The following is a 20,160-nucleotide window of genomic DNA, read 5'->3' as shown; positions in this document are numbered from 1 at the left end:
AGATGAACTTTACACCTACACTTGAACAACGCCTGCATCCCACGCAAACGAGCGATGCGTCGGGCACCGAGCTTTCCCTGAGGGAATTGCGCGGCACGGAAGTGACGCGCGGGCGGGAAGTGACGGCGGCGGCGGGAGTGCGGCGGCGAGGGGCCGGTGCGGGCCATGAACAGCCGCCTGCAGGAGATCCGCGAGCGACAGAAGCTCCGCCGCCAGCTCCTGGCGCAGCAGGTACGGCCCGGAGCATCCGCAGGGACCGGGGCGCTGCGGGGGCGAGGGCCTGGGGCGGGCCGTGTGCGGGGCGGGACCGCGGTGACCGCGGCGTGACTTCGTGTTTCCCGCTTTGCAGCTGGGGGCCGAGAACGCGGACAGCATCGGCGCCGTGCTCAACAGCAAAGATGAGCAGCGGGAGATCGCGGAAACCAGGGAGACCTGCAGGTCGGTATCGGCGGGCGGTGGCTGTGCGAAACTGGGGGCTCGATAGCAGTACAGGCCCGGGAAATGCGATGTGATGGCACTCGGTGAAAGAAAATGCAATAATTAGTCAAATCAACGCCTTGACTAAGGGGAGTAGGGTCTAGTTATACCTTTCTAACTGCAGCTTCAAAATATAGGCTGACTTTTGTTTCTGGTGTTAAAAACGTACTGTGTGGGAAAACCGAGATCTGAATTTAGAATGGGCCATCTGTGTTGCCCCAGAGCCTTCATGCTTTTGCTAAGCGCAGTTCAGGGAAGTTTAGTTTAAAAGTTCTCATGGAACTGCGGATGTGTCTACGACAGAGCAGCTACTGCTTATCGGTTCTCACACGTGTGTGAACAGGCTTAATTTTGTAGACAAACTGCTTTGGGGTAAAACAAGCTGTACCTTTTAGAACAGAAAAAAATGAGAAATGGAAGGGAAAGCTTAATTCTGTAGATGTACCACTTCGGTTAAAATAAACTGTATTTTTGAGAGCAGAAAAATGAGAAAGAAAAGGGAATGACTCTTTTGAAGAGTTCTGTCCTTAATAAGTTGTGCTGAACTCAAATACACTGACAGAGTATCATGTATGATGTTTTGAAATAGTTTCAGACTTGTAACATGCAGTCAAGGCAGATTATCAAAGATTCCTGAACAATTTTGTTTGGAGACAGAAACTTTTATATGAGGACTTTTGGCTCTTCATAGGGCTGCTTATGATACTTCTGCACCAAATGCAAAACGTAAATATCCAGATGAGGGAGAAGCTGATGAAGAAGAGATTGAAGAATATAAGGTAAGAAAAAGAGGAAAAAGTTACTTTTCTCTGGTGTTGTGTCCTTGAGATACTTAGAAAATACGTGTGTATATAAAAATAAATGTGATGTGTATAGATCCTTTAATATGTGTGTTCCACAGTGTCATCTCCTCTGATGCCTTCCACTGCAGAAATGTGAGGGGAGGACACAGATGCTACGTGGTTCACCTCAGGTGTGACATAGGTGCATTGAGCTGTACACACACTGAACCCCGATGTGTGGAGGCTTAATTAGTGCTGCTCCTAGGAGGAGGCAGGCTTAGGTGTTAGTACCCACAGGGAATAGCACCGAGCCATGGCCAGCTGTGGGAAGAAGTGGTAAAATCTGTGTGGCCTTGGACACACACAAAAAGAATCTTGACCAGAATTTTGTTGTGTCGAAAGGGAGGCTTGCAGTTAACAGGAGGCACGGGCCATGGGATGAGACAAGGGAGGCTGAGGGTGGCTTTTGACCTGTCTGTGAAGTGCCAAGGAATGCAGTGGAAGAAACAAAGGATTCTGAAGGAATTGAAGTAAGAGGCATGGTTTGGGGTGTTCTTCAAGTGTCCAAAATGCCCAGGAAGAGCTAGGTTAAAAAAAACAAACCAAAATGCCTCCAAGGTCATTGAAGAGTGAGTGCTTGTCAAACTCCATGCCCTTCATTTTTAAAATGTTCATCCCAGAGCTATTTGACAGCTTTCTTCTAAAGGCATGATTATGATACAGCTGTCTTTTAAGATTTGCTTTGGGATCTGTTTGCAGGGTATGTCCTCCTCCCTTTTTTCCATCTTCTAGTAACCTTGCTTCTGTGGTTAAATAGAATCAATGTCAGTGTATTTATGAAATAGTGCAGTGTCTGCTGTTCTCTTGAATGCCTAAAACCAGTAATTTTTGAAATACGAAGTCTTCATTGTGTTACATTTGTGTTCAGGTTTGTAATCTTTCTGTAATAATGTCTGTCTTTTACCTTAGTAAACCAAAAAGTTAGTGTATGACAAGATGGTTCTTGATGACTGATTTTGAAAGTCTCTCTGTAAAGGACCAGACATTATTTTTAACATGATAAGTATTAGTCTGTACATCCTGTTTAGTAAAGAAATTAAGTCACCATCAGGTAGAAGGTTGTTATCAATTTATTTTACTTCTTCGCCAAGTACATGGTTAAAGAACTAAATTTTAATTACCTGTAAAGTATATACAGATAAGTCACTTGGGTTGGCAAAGCACATGAGTCTTATCATTAAGATTTTCCTAATCAGCGTGGAGAAGACTTACCCTGAGGTGGGCTGTAACCACTTGCAAGTGGCCAGACTTTTTCTGTATTGTTGAAATGGAAGAATATTTTAATAACAGTAGCTCAGATAAAGTTTAGTTGAGCACACGAACAGACATAAGAAACTTGAAACCCCAGAGTAGAACATCTATAGCGGAGTCATCAGCTGTTTCCTGCAGGCCTTGCTAATTCCCTATTGGCAAGCAGATAAGAAAATTCCATCTGCATTTATGTAACTTTTTCCTGAGCACTCTGAACCTGCTTAAATTTAGTCTTGTAATATGAACTCATACAAAAATCTGGATCCTTAAGGTGTCAAGCCCTATTGTTTTGTGTTTAATGCAACTTAGACAAAAGCAATAATAGACTTAACTAATAGTATTGTGGGCAAATCTTGCAAGTTTGCCCGTTTTGTTCAGAAAATCAGAGGTATTTCTGATGTGAAGTGACTTGTCTCTATATCCCTGACTTGCAGAGTTGGGTTCTATGTGATGGGATCAGGTAAGTCTTCTGCAGTGATTGAAAATTTTTTTGCCCTGGCTTCAGATTTGGTGGAAATGAATGTGCCCTCGAACCTGTATGAGGGCAGTTTTTGAGGTAAAAGATGAAGTATTTTACTTTTCTCAGGCATGTAGGAACATCTGATAAAAAAAAAAAAGAAAAAAACCAATGTGTTTTAATTTTTGTGGGGTTTTGTTTGTTTGTTTCTTTTGTGGGTCTGTTTTTGGTTTTTCTGTAGAATAAGTGTAAATTTATAGTGGTGGTTCTTCATAAGGCTCAGGCTGATGTGAGAACAAAGGGCAGGAAGCAGCGCTGCTTGTTAAGCTCCCACTGGCAGCTTGACTCCAGTCTTGGAGCCTGGCTCTGCCTTGCCAGCCTTGGGGGATGGGCAATAGGGAAGAGATGAAACTATTGGAAAAGTGAATAATGTATATGTTAAAGTCAGAAAGTTGAGTTGTGGTTCTGGAGAACTCCTTAAATAATCTTGTTCTTGTGGAACTGTAACAGTTGTCCCGGGGTTAATTGAGCTCCCTAGTCTGTATTTGGAAGTGACAGATAATGGGATTAGAGTGTCTGCTGCTACTGCCAGGCTTTTCACCACCCTCTGGGAGCTTTGCGTGATGTTCCACCCCTCGCCTTCCCCAGGTGATTTGACTCCATTGTTTGAACCTGTATGAGTGTCTGGTTTGTGGAGTTTTCACTTTGTGTGGAGTACAAAGCCACTTGTGGTTCTTTTTTGCTGTCTGCCAGCCTAATTTGAGACAGCCCTGTTCTACTTTGTTTCTGCAAGCAGAGGCCTGCAAGCTTGGGATGCTTCCATGCCATTGTTGTGGAGGCTGAAAAAAGCTTACTTGATTGAATCATGAATTACATGTATCTCCAGTCATTTGAAATAAAATATGTTTGAATATTGTGGGTAGTTTCTGTTTCCCTAACTCAGCAACTTAATACCAGCTGCTTTGGAAAACACAATTAATGTACAAGAACCTAGTATCTTGTGTAACCACTGCTCTCATTCTGTCTCTGCTGTGGCTGTGTCCTTTCCCTTTGAAAGGTGGTGGTGTGGGCTTTTGTTTGTGGTCACAAGACTTTTTAAATCACTTATGAAGGTATAAAGAGAACTGGGATGACTCGGGTATCTAACTGGTGCTTATCATCAGAAGGGCAAGATTTAGAGAAAGATGGAAGAGGGAAACAGGTGTAACTTATGATGGCATAAGCAGTTTTTAGTAAAACTCAAGCTTTCAGCTTTTTTTTGGCCTCAATAACACTTGCTGCTGCTTGTCTGTACATTTCTTTTCCTTGCAAACACTTGCTGTTTCTGATAGTAATCTTGTTTTGATCTGGTTAAACAGACAAGCAAAATGACTGCTGTGTATCTAAGTTCATCACCTGAATAGAGAAGGGGAAGCTGTGACCTGTTTATCAGATCAGGCATTTCAGAAGCTGGTTCAAAGCTCCACTTTGGAAATAACAGAAGTTTACTTAAAGGTTTCTACAGTTAGAGGGAGCAAAATTGGGAGAGACGACGCTTAATTTTTTATTCTGCACTCAGCTTATGTAGCATAGGGTAAATACAGCTGTAATACTATGGTAAATTATATCATTTAGTAGTTCTTTATTTTATAAATCTGTATACTGGGTTGATCCAGGATCAGTGGGAAGGCAGAAAGTTGAGTTTCTATTCTCTCTGAGTTTTGTGTTGGATGCTCAGAGTACATCGGTGTAACAGATCTCTGAATCCCAGAAATCTCTTGAATGAACAGTTGGTGGCTCTCTAGATATATTTTATGTAAATTTTGGGGCTATAGAATAGGAATGTTAAAGTTACATTTAAGGACAATCCAAGTGAAATACTGACATGTACCATGAGCCTGTTTCTGCCAAGCGTGGACTTTGCTAAGGCTGGAAGATAAGAGATGATTGTGTGGATATAAATGCTCAGAAGTTCTGCTGCAGAAGAACCTCAACGAAATATATACTTTGTCTCTGTCTAAGGAGTGAAAGTTTTGTGGGACAAAAATTAAAAGTTCTACACCTTGTAAGGCACTGTCAGAGGCTGGAAATGAAGGGGTTCTTATTTTATTCTTCTTTCAGAGGCCTTTCCCAGTAACACTCTCCTCTGGTGAGCTGGTGAGAGAGGTGCAGACTTTTTGGGGAATAGATAATTTTTTTTCGCCCTCCAACACTGGAGCTGGATCTGCTGTTTGTAGACAGCCCAGTTCTCGTTATGATTCTGCTTCTTAAGGAAAGGACAGAAACAGCACGATCTTGTATGCACATTTGTAATCCCTGCTTTATTTCCAAGGATGAGGTAGAGCTGCAGCAAGATGAAGAGAACCTGCCCTATGAAGAAGAGATTTACAAAGATTCCAGTACCTTTCTTAAGGTGAGCTGCTTTTGCAATTGGAAGTGTCATCAAAGCTGGCCTAGGTGTGTTAAACTGTTTCTGCAGCCGATGGGGGCTGAAATACTGCTTTAAAGGCTGAAGTAGTAGCCTGGAACTCACAAGTACAGAAGTTTCCTGTGAAAGATCTGTCTGTAACTGGTGTTTGCATTGTTCTGAGGCAGCTCACAATGAGCTGCAGGAGTGGTGGGCCTGATTTGCAACTAAAAGGATGGTCTAACCAGTGGAACTTAAAAGGCATGTTGAAAAGATAATCTGCTCCTTGCTGATTTATCAGGCTAACACATACAGCGTGTCTGTGTATGTCCAGTTACCTCCTGTTGCTCTCACTGAACTTCTTCCTGTTCTCCAGGGCACTCAGAGCTTAAATCCACACAACGATTACTGCCAGCACTTTGTGGATACAGGACACAGACCTCAGAACTTCATCAGAGACGTTGGTATGTCACAGCCAGTAACTGTTTGAGGATAACTCATTTTATTCAATAGCACTTCTTTTTCTTCCCTTTTTTAATTCCTTACAGTTTTTGGGAAGTGCAGGTACACAAACACTTCCTGGTTTTTTGTCTCAGTGTGCATACATACTGGTTTAGACATCTTTATTTTCAATTACTTAGGAGGTCCTTGTTGCTAAGGCTGCTCTTACCCTTGGTTTTACTGGAAAATACTTCACCAGGAGGATCTTTTTCCCAAACTAAGCTCTTTTGAGTCCAGAAAGTAGATGAGTTTAATAAGCAGATCTTGAAACCTTTGGAAGTTTACAGTTCACCTGTGTACTGGGCTGTATTGCCTCTTAAGCATGTAAAGCATGGAAAATACTGACATTTAAGGCAGGAAGCAGTATGGATAATGTTGCCCAGCTAAATGAGGTAACTGCTGACAGCTCGTTAGAATGCCCAAGTTTAGAGGAGGATGTTTTTCGAGTTTACGTGTATCCAGACATATCTTAACTTGCTACTGAAATGATGCTACATTGGGCCTGAATTTAAAATTGCTAAAACTGAGGCACAGTTTGGTCTTGTTTCCCAGAGTAGGTGCCTAGCATTTGGTGTTTAAAAGAAGCAAGACATCTCCCTCTGCAGTTTTGTGCAGCAGTTCTCTGTATTTTATCAAGTGTAAGATTGCCAGGGCAAGTGGGTTGTGTTTGTAGACAGCAGCCCAAAGAGGTTTGGTTTGCCTCCAGAGGCTTTTAGTTTATTCTTCTCTATATTTTGTGAATGCTTCTGTGAAACACGTCTGGATGGTTTTTAAGAAAAATGGGCTGTTCTGACTCAGTTGTATCTTTATCTCAAAAGCACTTGGGCTTCCCATTTATGTAGTTGGGATAAAGTTCTACACTGTTCTTGGAAATGAGTACGGAGAGTAGCAGCCCATGTTGTGTGCCATGACTTCTCTGCTGTGTAATGAGTGGGGGAGGGACAGGACAAATGCTCATGCAGGTGTTGGTGGGGAGATGAACACAGCAGCAGCAGCTGGGCATGAACCTTTAACAGGGCTGAGCTGTGTGTAGAGCTGCACTTTGGTGAGCACACATTCTCCACACCATGGTCAAAACTCTGCTGAGGTGCTACGTGTCATTTGACACGGCCCAAAGTAAAACAAGTAGTTCCACAACACCCAACTATATCTTTCTGATGTTACTGTTTGAAAAGAGGGAGAGACCTGTGGCTCTGGGTTTGGTTAGTTTGGGCTTTTTTGGATGGAAAATTCTTTTACATCTATTGCTTAGCTGCTGATAACTGGCTTCTGTCTCTGTTGCCCAGGGGTATTGGATTCACAGTGGCTGGAAGCAGCACAGTGGTGGAAATCAGGAGAACACAGTAGTAGTTTTAAGCTGTTACATATTTAAGGAAAAGGATGAAAATAGCTTTTGGGTGTTTTATGCATGAGTAGTAGAGGTTAGGTACTGAGAACTTTGCTTTTATCATTGCAATCCTAGGACTGGGACTTAAGTTTGATTTAAAATAAGGAGAGAGATGAAGGGTTTGTGGGTTTGGGTGAGGTTTTTTCTCCAATTGATTAACACCATTTCAAGTTGTACTTTTAAATGAACATAAAGCCTTTTAAGTAACTCCTACTAAAGTCGAAGCAGGAATGGCCCCTTGTTGGTTTGTGCTGAACCTGCTGCTGGCAATCGCAAACCCATTGTCTCTAAGGGAGAACAAAATACACTTCAAATGTATTTTCCTTTTTACAACATTTGCTGCAGAAGATCTAATTAGCATTCTGTACACATGAAAGGTTGGAAAATTGACTTCATAAAGCTAAATGTAGGAACATGTGTTCAGATCTTCGTGACTGGCACCACAGCACCAAATCTTAATGTAAAGGTTACCTCAGGGAACCAGCCACGCCCCAAGTGCCACCTGGGAAACAGTCATCAAAGATTACACAGAGTATGCTGTAAATGAATGGTAATTAGATCTCAATATAAATTTATTTATTGGGGAAAACCAAAATAACTTCTTTCATCATCCTGGCACTTTTAGTTTAGATGAAAGGTGGTTTCCTTCTGGTAACTGGAGTTGTGAACTCCTGGTCCACTGTAGTGCTCTAGAGAAGATCAGAGCATAGACATTGCATCAGTAACAGCCCTAATTAGCTGGGGCAGGGCAGGAGGCTTTTGTCAAGTGCTGAACAAAAAACTGCTTTAAAGGGTTTGGTTTGTTCTAACAAAAATTAAAATGAGGCTACGTATTAACATTTAGACCTATTCAGAATACTGGACAATGCTTAACTGATACAGATTTACTCTGTTAAGTAGTTGTTAACTTCATGTTTTCTTCTTCTTAGGCTTAGCAGATAGGTTTGAAGAATATCCCAAACTTAGAGAGCTCATCAGATTGAAGGATGAGCTGATATCTAAATCTAACACTCCTCCCATGTAAGTGTTCTTGTGGAAAATGCCTTTCTTCTCCAGACCTGTCTGAAGTTAGCTGTCTGCTTTGCAAATCTCTATCTTCAGCACCTGCGTAGAATTTACATTGTCTCTTTCTGTTTGTGTATACAAATTAATTGTAGCATAGAAGAATAAGAGCACTCTGTTTTTGTTAGCTTAATCTAGATGTTTAATATAGTGTATAAACTAGATTTTCTTTCCGACATGTGATTATTTATAGTATCTAAAGCTTTGATTTTTTTAAGAGCAAATTGTCAACTCATTTGGCTGCAGGCTTTAATTTGGGAACTAAAAGAACATCATGTCATGGTGAATCTCATGTTATCATGTGGTTTATGATAACAAGAACAGCTTTAAAGAATTGGCCTCTTAATATAACCTTAGTTTTTCATGTACCAGCTGTTTTGTATAGTGTTCAGCTATTATCTTCATATCCATCAATCACATGTTACTTTGGAGTTGAAGGCAAAAATGTTTAGGCTGAGTGGAAGTCATAAGTCCTTATGGACTTTGAATTACTTGGAGCTTTTGCTGAATGTCAGACACAGCCTCAGTGTGCAGCATGTTACGCCAGGGATTCAAACCTCTCTGAACTTAACCTAATGCTTGTCATGTGCAGTAGTCTTAATCTGTACCACAGAAACCCACCTTATTTAATGATAGTCACATAAAACCCCATGAAATAGTTGTCTGAACAACTGAGTGCAAACTGCAGAACTCAAGCTGCTACTTTAACCTAGGTGTGTTTTGGCATTCTTGGTCATAAAGTACAAGAGGGTGGAAAAAACAGTAATCAAATGCTGCCCTCTGACAACACCGAGTACACGTGGGGAGTAGTAATCTCTTCCGCACGCTTTCTGGGAAGGGGAGGGTGGTGGTCTGCTGATCAACTTTCTTAACATTAAAGTAATTTGGGGGAGACAGTGTAATTTTTCGATAGTGATAGAGCATTGAGTGGTGTGCAGGTGTGGAGGAGAGTCATAAGTCTGTGTGAGCGTGTATTTAATAAAGTCAGTGTTGGGGGGGAATTTTGCTTGGTACAGGAATAGAGAAATACATTTATACTATACACAGACTAACAATGTTTCCAGTATTTAGAACTTTTGGAATAATTTTTAAAATATGCCACTTTCCCAGTTAGCCAGGTAGTGAGTGTTTGCTTCTTAAATGCTTATGTTTCCTGCTGTTATAGTCCACGGGTGTGCAGAAAGTGCAGTGAGCCTCTACTAGGTATTGTTGTGCAGTCTGTGTGGGCATCTGTTTACTGCTTGCTAAGTTAGAATCCTAAAAAATGTTTATTAAGACTGCTTAAAAAATGCAATGCAATAGCATCCAGCCTCCATTAAGTGAGGATGTGTAATGGATCTCCTCTGGATTTAGAGCATTTGAGGTGTACAACCCACCCAGGAGACCCTGCTCTTTACTGGCTGCACAAAAGTGCTCTGTGGAGTGTAGTTCCCAGGCCACTGTTGCACCTTGTCCAAGCAGTCTGGCATCATCTGTTTAAACAGGTATTTGCAAGCAGACTTGGAAGCCTTTGATATTAGGGAACTGAAGTCCAAATTTGATGTGATTCTCCTGGAGCCACCATTGGAAGAATATTACCGAGAGACTGGCATTACTGCCAATGAAAAATGCTGGACCTGGGATGATGTAAGTACCTTTTTTGCTGTGAAGAACATTTCATACGTTTGTTTAAGCAAATAGTGTCAGGGTTTAAATTAGTAAATACAACTTTTTGTTCTCTCTGAGCCTGGCTGAAAACTTAAACCAAGTAATAGTGGGTTTTCTCTCTGCCCTTACCTTCCCTGAGCTTTCTGTTTGGTTTTTTGCTGTTGAAATACCGAATGTCCATTGAAAATATTCCTTTCCGTTCTTGAAGTTCTTGAGATTCTTAACACATGCTTTTTAATATGCTGGTCTTCTAGTAAAAAGTATAGGTAAGTTTGCTTTACCGACATTCCTCCATTCTCCAAGTACTGATTGGGTAGGAAATTTTAATGGTCAAACCCCAGTTATAGTCCCTAGAAGCTTAACCAAATAGATAAATCTCATCCATGGAAGTCTTTCTCTTGTATTTTTTTTTAAATGGTGCCTGGTGGTGCTGCCAGGGAAAAAACATTCCATCCTAACTGAAAAAATGGAAGTGTTGGAGGCAGGACTCATCCTCCTGGTTTGGAGTTAAATCCTCTTAGAATGGCTCCTACTGCATTATTTTTCCTCGGAGTGGCACTGAATGAAGCTTGATTTGATGTGTTAGCAAGTTAGAGATGAATCCTTTCAACTTGTGATGACTAACAGATGCTTTGCATCCGAAGTTATTTCATCTTGAATGTTACTCATTTGTCATTGTTGAACCCCTGTCCTCATAAATTCTGGCTGCTCTTCCTGAAAGTGAAAATGGAGAGAATGTCTTTCCTACGTAGTGATAGGAATTAAACTGGGATTTTTAGGACATCTTCACAACCTTACAGGGAGGAAAAGAAACAGAGTACTATGGCTTCTGTATCAAATACTTTTGCTGCCAATGGAATGATAAAATGAAGCAGAGATTTGAGGAGGAGATCATGTGGGTTGTATTGGTCTTTTAAGCCTAGAATTTTTTGTACAGGTAGAATTTCTGTTTGTCATGGTTTCACCCCAGCTGGCAGCCCAGCCCCAGGCAGCCACTCACTCACTCCCCCACCAGAGGGATCAGGGAGAATATTGGAAGTGTAAAAGCTGGAAAACTCACGGCTTGAGACAAAGACAGTTTAATACAGAAAGCAGAAGCCATGCACACAAGCAAAGCAAAACAAGGAATTAGTTCCCTTCTTCCCTCACGCCCCCAGGTGTGCTTCCTGATGGTTTCTGTGACAAAGCCTCAAGACTCAGTATTCATCCTGATACAACTGGTGATTTTTATTTAATTCAGGAACAGTTACATTGCATTTATTATTACTAGATCATGAAATTGGAAATTGAAGAAATTGCAGCCCCAAGGTCATTTGTGTTTCTGTGGTGTGGCTCAGGCGAGGGTCTGGATCTCGGCCGAGTGGTAAGATGTTGTTTTAATTCAATTTATCAGGGACAGGCTTAAGAGTTTATTTTTATCTTTGACTTTTCCCTGTATGGAATTCTCAGCCCTAACTACTGAGGGATATTTTGTTACTGTGCTAGAGGATATGTGATTTTAAATGGCATTAACTATTTAGATAGTGTTAATGTCCAGATGAGGCATTGACTCTGTGAGGAAGCATAATTCCATGGGGTCTTGGGTTTGATGTACGCATGTTGACACAGGAGCAGGTTGCCAAGTTACAACATTTTAAACAGAAGTCTCAGGAGTTTTCTGCCAAAAATATTCATGCTAGGAGAATGGTCCTCCTGTTGCATAAATTGAGATACAATTGTCATCTTTCTGCAGGCCAGGGAAACGCTGCTTGTGTTGGGGATGCTGCAATAAGAATTCCTAATTGGCTCTTGCTGTGCTGAAGCATTCTTTATTCAGTTCGAGCAGTGCTTTCCATGAAAACAATTCACAAACGACCATTCAAGGGCAGCCTGTGGTTACTGATCTGTTTGCTTTGGCCGTTTTTCGGTCTGAAGTTGGCCAGATGGATTGGGTTTAGTCATAGACAGGTTGGTAGTAGCTGGACAGCCCTTGAATAAGAAATGTCAAGTGCCTAAGGGAGTGTTCAGGTTACTTGATGTTTTCATGTAGTGTGAACTGGTTTACTTGTTTATAATATTTAGTGTCTGCGCAAATGGGGTTACAGAAGATGTGAGGACATTTGCTGGATTAAAACAAATAAGAACAACCCTGGCAAGACCAAGACTCTAGACCCTAAGGCTGTCTTCCAAAGAACCAAGGTAAAGGATTGGCTGCATTCATCTTTGTTTCCATTCTGTCTCTCTGTGCTAATGACACACCTGGTATTGCTGACAGGCTTGAGAGAAAGCCAACAGGAAGACTTCCAAGTTCTGTTCTGCAAAGCACATTTTATGGAACTAAACTTAGCAGTAGAATTTGACTGAATTCAGTGTCAAAAGAAGTCTTTAAATCTGTAGATTTTATATCAATCTATTAATAAAAAATAACTATAGAAGACTGGCTATTGGTTCTAAATGCACACGAGCCGGTGTGTGCCCAGAGCTTGGACTAGAGAGAGGTGTGGGGGAACCAGAGCTCAGACAGCATCTCCTGCCTTCCTGGAGGTGATTGTAAAGCACAAGTGATAGAATGGGTCAGCCTGGTTTAAACCATTTTTTTAAAGATGCTTTGTGGAGGATGTGTATTGAAGGAGGTGCAGAGAAAAAAAAGTGTTCTGATTTGAGACTCAAATGTCTGTTGCTCAAAAACTTGGAGAAATACAAATGGAATTCATAAATAATTGTCTTGGGTATATGTGAGCGTAACTGGCAGTTTTACTGAGTAGAGAGAGCTGGCTGGCAATTTATTCATTTCACATGTCAGTGAACCTCAGGACTCCTTCCTCATCCATTAATCATTCGTTAGTATTAAACATCCTCAAGTCTGTCTCAGATTGGCCATTGTTAGGAGTATAACTTCCCTTTAGGATATCTGGAATCATTCTTTGACTTGCATTTACATTAATCTGAAGTTTGTTTGAAAGTGTGTTGTATTACTTATAAATATTTATAAGTATAAATACTGTGTGTTTATTGCATATAGTGTTGCAAATATGTGCAGTTTGCTCATGCAGGCAAGGCTAAAACTAACACAGGAGGATTGGGGGGGGGCCTTTATGTCTTTGTTTAACAAAGAAAAATAGTTTCTGGTATGGGGGAATTCCTCTGTTTATCGAGCCAGAGTTGGGCTGAGGTCACTGTTTGTGATAAACACTAAAATGGAGTGAGTTTGCTCTGACCGAACAAACAGCCTGTTGGGCAAGCTGTGTTTGCCAGTGGTGACAGCAGCAAATGCTGTTCAGTTCTTTTTGGCTGAGGCATCTCTCCATGGATGTCACAGGATCCCAGGTATTTGTGAGTGACATGCTGTGTGGTATGGAAATAGAATGTTTGGGATAGTTCTCCTAAGGACTAGATTGAGAGGGCTTGGCTTGGTGGGTGATTTGCTTAGCAGTATTCTGCCTTCCACTTAGGTAAATTCCAGGTCCAAACCCCTGTTGCATGAGTGCAACATCATCTGCAAAGATTTGATAGGTCTGATGATGTGCCTTTCATGTTTACCCAGTAACTCTGCAAACCCTTTCCAAACTTTGGGAATGATTACATGCTCTTTCTTGTCTGCAACTGTTTCCTGAGCCATCTGGTGGCGCTTAGTGAGTCAGAGTGTTTGATCCTGGGGAACATCACTCATCCAAGATTGATATTCCCAGAAAGAGAGCTCTGAAATGAGTATGTAGGAGCCTCTTTTCAGCTGGGAACAATCATGGTGATTCCTCATTAATGGATGCCACATATCACTCACTTAAATTGGTCTGCAGTGTTGTAGAAGGAAGGAAAGCAATGCATGTTACAGCTCAAGAACACTTCTGATGTTGATGAGCTGACTGAGAGTGCACCGACAGTGTGGTTGGTAGTGGTTGTAGGTTTTTATGTGGTAATATCTTCTAGAAAGGAGCCTGAGGGGAATTTGGAGGGCTACTTTGTTAACAGAGGTACAGTATAAAAAGTACATCTTATTTCCACTGTCTGTTTTATGACTCAAAACTTTGAAAATTATTGTATGAATAAAGTTAGGATCAGAATGCTAAAGCAGGTATTAATCATAATTAATAACTATTCCTTTGCTCTTACCATCACCTTTTTCTCATTTGCCTTGTGGAGACTTCTCAGCCTTTCCAGCCTAAAGTTCTGTAATTGAAGAAGTCCAAATATCTTACTTCAGCCTTGATTTGAGTTATACCACCTCATAGTGTAGTTTATCAAGCTTCAGCTTCAGGTACTGCTCTGCTTTGTTCTTAAATGGCTCCTTTGGTAGTTCCAGCTTTTCTGCTCTAGTTCATGCTTCAGGCTTTTCTCTCATGTAAGAGTGGAATGTACTGTACTTAGAACTGCCTTTGCTGTCCCTTGGGCTCATGTGCCACAGCAGTAGGTGTGACAGGTGACAGCTCTGTATGTGTGCAGGAGCACTGCCTCATGGGCATCAAGGGCACCGTGCGCCGCAGCACCGATGGGGACTTCATCCACGCCAACGTTGACATCGACCTCATCATCACAGAGGAGCCTGAAATCGGCAACATAGAGAAACCTGTGGAGATTTTTCACATTATTGAGCATTTCTGCCTTGGGCGACGGCGGCTTCACCTCTTTGGGAGGGACAGCACAATTCGACCAGGTAACTGCTGTGTTGGTTTTGGTCAAACAATAACATTCATTTCAGGGTCCTAAAGAGGTTTCCAGATCTATGTCACAGGTCAGACAGCAGATCTCAAGGAGATACATTTTTGGTACATGTGAAGATCTGTCCGTCACAGAACTGTTGTTTGGAAAGTTTATGAGAGCTATAATTTATATTATTTTTTCCACAAGGAAGATTTTTGTTAACCAGTATTTTTGCCTGTCCATGTATTTAATTCCTCAGTGAGCATAACAAAATCCAGTTGAGATTCCTTTTCCCCCATATGTTTACAATTCTCAGAAAAGTGATTTCTTTCTCCAACTGATTTTCAACCCCTATGAGCTTAGTGCTATTGCCAGTGTCTGAAGACCCAGTGTCTCAAGTGGGTGCTGCATCTGGCATGATGCAAAATGCATAGAAATACATGGATCAGGACACATTGTTCAGGTATCCCTTCAGTGCTGCTGTCGGTGGATTCTTTTCTGTCAGTGTCTCATAGAGTCAGGTTAGTCTGGTTGAACTTCTGTATTTTTTAAAAACACTGTTGTGGTGTAAGGACAAGTAGGAAGAAGGGGTAAGGGCTTGTGAAAGCACAGCATGAATGTTCCCACAGCCACATGTAATAAAAAAATTTGGAAAATGAAAATAAGCCATTAGAAATACCCAGCTGAAATCTTAACTTTTCAACAACTCTAGAGGTGACTTTTCATTCCATTAAGTGCAGGTGATGTGTAGGTAGGTAAGTGTCTCTCCCTGTCACTTGAGTGTTCATTTCCTGGGAAAAGGCCAACAGTGGCCTTGAAGCCTGAAGTTTGTTGTTGCTTCTGCTGACTGTGGTTTTATTCCCCAGGCTGGCTGACGGTGGGACCCACCCTCACAAACAGCAACTTCAACGCAGAAACGTATTCCTCGTATTTCACGGCTCCCAATTCCCACCTGACCGGCTGCACCGAGGAGATTGAGAGGCTGCGGCCCAAGTCCCCACCACCCAAGTCCAAGTCTGACCGGGGCGGGGGTGCTCCCAGGGGAGGAGGAAGAGGAGGGACTTCAGCAGGACGGGGTGAAAGGGGCAGGGAGAGGAACAGAACCAACTTCCGTGGTGAGCGGGGCGGCTTCAGAGGGGGCCGTGGAGGGACCCATCGAGGGGGCTTCCCCACCCGCTGAGGAGGTAACGGCTGCTTCTCCTGGTCTACACTTTGTCTAGGAATCTTTTCTGTAGTCTTGTTCTTCCTGCAGTGAATTCCTCTGGGGACTCCAACTAGATGACTTTTACAATTGTTTTTGGTGCACGCCGTTGCAGACAGTCGGCCTTGCAGTTTGGCACAGCCCCTCACCTGGCCATGTCCTGCACGGGCAGCACTGAACTCACAGCAGAGAGCACCAGCCCATCATACCACGGGTAGGACCGAAGTGACCCCCTTGCTCTCCCCTGAGGAACCTTGCAAGGTGGAGACTTTCTTTTCAACTTGATTTTCTCCAAAACATGGATTCATCATCCATGTTTGGAGGTTTGGGTTTGGATTGACTTGTATTAATATGGTGGAGTGGGCACAAAATGCAGTTCTGAGTTGCATGGCCACAGCAGGTTTGCTGTCTTACGGAAGAAAAAGTGCTGTGTCTGTACTGACACCTATTTTAACTTCTCTGAAGCTAAGGAGCAAATGAAATAAATAGAATTCTATTTTTTCTTATTTGGTTTAAACTTCCCAAATTATTCCTGGGAATAGGAAAAGGTTAATTTTTAATTTGTGTATATGCACTCACCTTTCTTGTCAGTAGTGGGGAGAGCGGTAATTCTGTGAGTTGTGTGTTGTGCTTCCTGGAAAGCAGCAAGTTGTGCATTTACGCACAGCCCAGAAGTTGTGCACAGGTCTGGGTTGCTCCGTGAGTGGGGCTTTTCCCCCAGTGTGTGTCTGTAACACCTTGTTCTGTGGGAGGGAAGAGCAGTGTTCCTGCAGAGCGCTCCCAGTGACCTCGCTGGAGGGAGGATTGCACATGGGAGGTGGTGTGTGCGTCCCAAAAATGATCGCCTGGTGACGAGGAACACTGATGGAACTGAGTGCTGGCTTTGCCTGCGGGTGTTGCACACATTTGGGAATGGCTGTTGCTGATCCAGGGCAGTGTGGAAAGACAGTGACTCCCTTCCCTATGTACAGTGTCTGTTTTTAGCAAAATCACAACTCTGAGCTTCTTGTCCAGTTCTTGGTAGGCTGAACAAACCTGACTTTTTATGTCTCAAGGTCTTACATGAGGATTTTGGAAAATTGGCTTTTAAGTCTCAATGTTTCTCTCTCTTGAAGCCCAGCTTTTAAATAATTGTCCTGTAAAGTAGCGGACTATTAAACATGTTTATCAAAGCTGATGTTGAAATAGTTTTCTTAATATTTTGTGGGTTTGTTCTCTTTGAGGTTTTGGAATTGCTAAGTGGTTTCCAATGTGCTGTTGTGTAGGCAGGAACTGTTCTTTTGGTGCATGGAATGTTGGCACAGAAGATTTGGAGGGGCTGGTGAACTCCCTCGCTTTGGTAGAGTGTTGAGCAGGGGATTGCCGTAGTGCCAATGGAAGTTGCCTTTTGCTTACAGCTTGTTTCTTCTGCCATATTTGCACATCTGGAGAGTGACTGGATTTGGGGAAGGGGTGTTTTAAAGGTGATGTTCATCTGTTCATTGGTGAAGTCTGCCACAGGCTGTGTGGAACAGCACCTGAGAGAAGGTAAATGCCATAGTAGGGATACTTTTTTTTGGTGCTTTTTGCCCTAATTGTGTTGTTACTCAAAAAGAAAGACACTTAATCTTAGTACCACTGCTTTTGTGCCAGAGACAAATATTTTCTTGTTTTTCAATTAGTAGAAAATGTTAATTTCCATTTCCCCCGTTTAATTACATGCCCAATGCTGGTAGTTCAGTGCATGGGCTGCTCTTAACATACACATAGGCTACATGGAAGGGGAGGGTCAAAAACAACTGGATGTGATGTGCTTCTGTATCAGGGCTGCTCAAGACTTCACTGTCTGCAGAAAATAGTGGCAGGTGATGGAGGTTTCTTGGTTCTTCCCCTCAAAGCAGAAATAGCTCAATTCCTGTAAGGGGAAAAAAAAGAATAGTGCTGCAGAGAGTGTTAGATTAGAGCTCTCTGGATGGGCCACCTTTGCCAGCAAAATGTCATGTCCATGTTGTTAATGAGCAACTGATGGAATGTTTTAATTGAGGTTAATGGACAAAGAACTCCACATCTGCACTTGTCCTCCATGAAGAACAACACCTACCCCTGCTCATCTGAAGGTGGCATTTCAGCAGTGACAGACCGACAAAGGCTGTAGAGGTAAGGCAGCAGTGCAGGGCTGTGCACTCCCAAATCTTGGTCTGTGTCCCTCTGGGGACGGAGATGAGACTTAGGAAGTACTGGAGTGAGACACAGTCCCACACACTCCCTTATACAGTAAAAACATCAGGTCATTTTCTTAGTCACTGGGATTTGGACCATATAGAAATGGTAACTAGAGATGAAAAGCTTTTAATTGCATTACTGGTTGTCAGGTGAATTCTCACTTACAGCACTTGCACAGGAGCAGGAGGATAAGGCTCCGAATCACTGAGCTGATGAGTGTTCACTTACCACAAGTAAATGAAGATTTCATTTGAGCATGCTCTCCTGGAAGATGAAGAGCCTGATGAGTTTCGTCCTTTCCACTTTTATTAAACGCACAATGCCTCCAGTCTCATTTGGGGTGCCTGTCTAGATCTTGTCGTGTCTTTCCATTCTGGAGGAGGCTTAGAGTACTTGGGACTATCTTGCACCCTGTGAATTCAGTGAAGGATTCAACACCTGCACTGCCTAGGTACTCAGGATGTCTCAGCATTTGGCTTCAGAGGGAATTTAAGACCCCAGTCACCTGCAGAACATTGTAAATCAGCCATCAGCTGGAGAATTGTGTCCTCCACTCTCTGACAGTGTTGGTTACAGGAAGCCGGCTGGAATGGTGCCTGTGCTGTGCAGGTTGGCTCTCAAACAAGGAGTTTTGAAAACAAAAAGCTGCTGTCAGGAAGAGCCACCCGCTCTGGGCACAAAAGGCAGATGATGCCTTCTGCAGCCTGGCAGCTATGGCACCAGCATATGTGTCTCTGGTTCTTAGGGACATCTATCAAGACGTTGCAAAGTAAGTTATTCATACTAACATCAGAAAAAGTCCTACAGTCTGTGGAGTTGGGAGAGAGGTTCAGCAACAGAGAACTGCTCTTGAATAGAGAGATTACAAGGAATGCCACAGCAATCACAACTGCCATATAAGTAATGTGAGTATGAAAATGAAGGCACAGATCAGTGTTAAGCAGCAACACCTTTTTATACAACTTCCTTATGGGCCATGCTGAGTAAAAGTAAATGAAAACAGGTCAGTGCCCTATTAGAGAAATGCAGGGTAATAGCAGTCCCCTCTTAGCTCAGAGCAGAAAATACCTTCTCTTTATCTGTATTGAGCAGCTTTTTGTCATCTCTGTTTTTCAGCTTGCCCGGTGCTTCCGCAGTTGGCAGTGAAGAGTGGAAGATGAACAATCTCCCAGCACGTTCTGCAGCCTGTTCCAAAGACACCACATTGGCACCTTTATTACTGCAAGGTTAACAAGCCCGTACTCACACACTGCGGGGCTCTCAGAGAACAGTGGAGGCTTTCTGCAAGCTCCTCGGAGGTAAAGAATTCATTCCCAGACTCAGAGCCTGAGGGAATAAGCCCCCAAACAAACAGGGGCTTTTCTCTCAGTAAGTAGCAGTCCAACACACAGCTTTGCCGGCCCAGGCATTCTGACACCATGTCCTCCTGAGGAAAAGGAGGAGTGCCTCTCTTGGAGACTTTCCAATTGGATACAAGCACTGTGCAACAGGCATCAAAATACAAATACTCACATTGGATCAAATTAAAAGGAAATGCAGTTTAACAGAAAAACTCAGTTCAGGCACACTGGTGTTCCATACAGTTTTATAAATGGGTGACAATTCCATCCCTGTGGCAGATTGCACATTGAAATCTACACTGCCAAGACGGCAGACACAAATCAGAAATCGTCATGTTCACAGGACATTCCACCTTTCAAAATAAGCTGTGGCATTCTGGGAAACCAGAAATCCCTCTGCTATGGCAGGAACACAACTGAAGACAGCACTGGCTTTTCAAAGAGCTGAAGTTTCACCCCTAATATTTCAAGAACAGTTACTTTTCATCACAAATGTCAATTTCTTCAGTTCCTTTTAAGAAGCTTTCTCCTGAAGGATGAAAGACTTCCCAAATACCTGTTTATCCTGATAGGCATCAGAAATTACTGACATTGCTTTTATCAAAATTTCTGAAGTGTGTATATATTAACAATATTTGTTTTATGATCTCGTCATCATAGTTATTATCCCCGTTATTGTTGCTACTATTAGTAGCATGTACTGTCATTAATGTTACATGATTATATATTTCTTGGTTTCCATTACTGAACTCTTCTGATCTGATCACCTGGGCTGGGTCTTGTCTCCGAC

General features: G+C 42.5%; 1 protein-coding gene across 6 annotated transcripts; it reads left to right on the top strand.

Annotated features, from left to right (window-relative positions):
* The first annotated feature begins 68 nt into the window (after window positions 1-68).
* METTL14 (methyltransferase 14, N6-adenosine-methyltransferase subunit) lies at window positions 69-20,114 on the top strand. Of its 6 annotated transcripts, none has more exons than XR_007203828.1 (12): window positions 146-231; window positions 350-438; window positions 1,169-1,256; window positions 5,339-5,419; window positions 5,790-5,877; window positions 8,231-8,321; window positions 9,848-9,989; window positions 11,281-11,373; window positions 12,072-12,188; window positions 14,430-14,640; window positions 15,494-17,355; window positions 19,147-20,114. XR_007203828.1 is itself a non-coding variant. In XM_048304773.1 (12 exons), exons 1-11 carry the CDS (start codon window positions 166-168, stop codon window positions 15,805-15,807), a joined length of 1,380 nt encoding a protein of 459 aa, XP_048160730.1. In that variant the 5' UTR covers window positions 146-165; the 3' UTR covers window positions 15,808-15,811; window positions 19,147-20,114. The 6 variants fall into 6 exon arrangements, 3 of the variants coding, with proteins under 3 accessions (XP_048160728.1, XP_048160730.1, XP_048160729.1); XR_007203827.1 differs by having other exon boundaries at window positions 17,852-20,114; XR_007203826.1 differs by having other exon boundaries at window positions 15,494-17,964.
* The last annotated feature ends 46 nt before the right edge of the window (window positions 20,115-20,160 follow it).

The sequence above is a fragment of the Corvus hawaiiensis genome, chromosome 5, assembly GCF_020740725.1.
Source record: "Corvus hawaiiensis isolate bCorHaw1 chromosome 5, bCorHaw1.pri.cur, whole genome shotgun sequence".
NCBI classification, from domain to species: Eukaryota; Metazoa; Chordata; class Aves; order Passeriformes; family Corvidae; genus Corvus; species Corvus hawaiiensis.
This window is presented reverse-complemented; position numbering and strand designations above follow the sequence as displayed.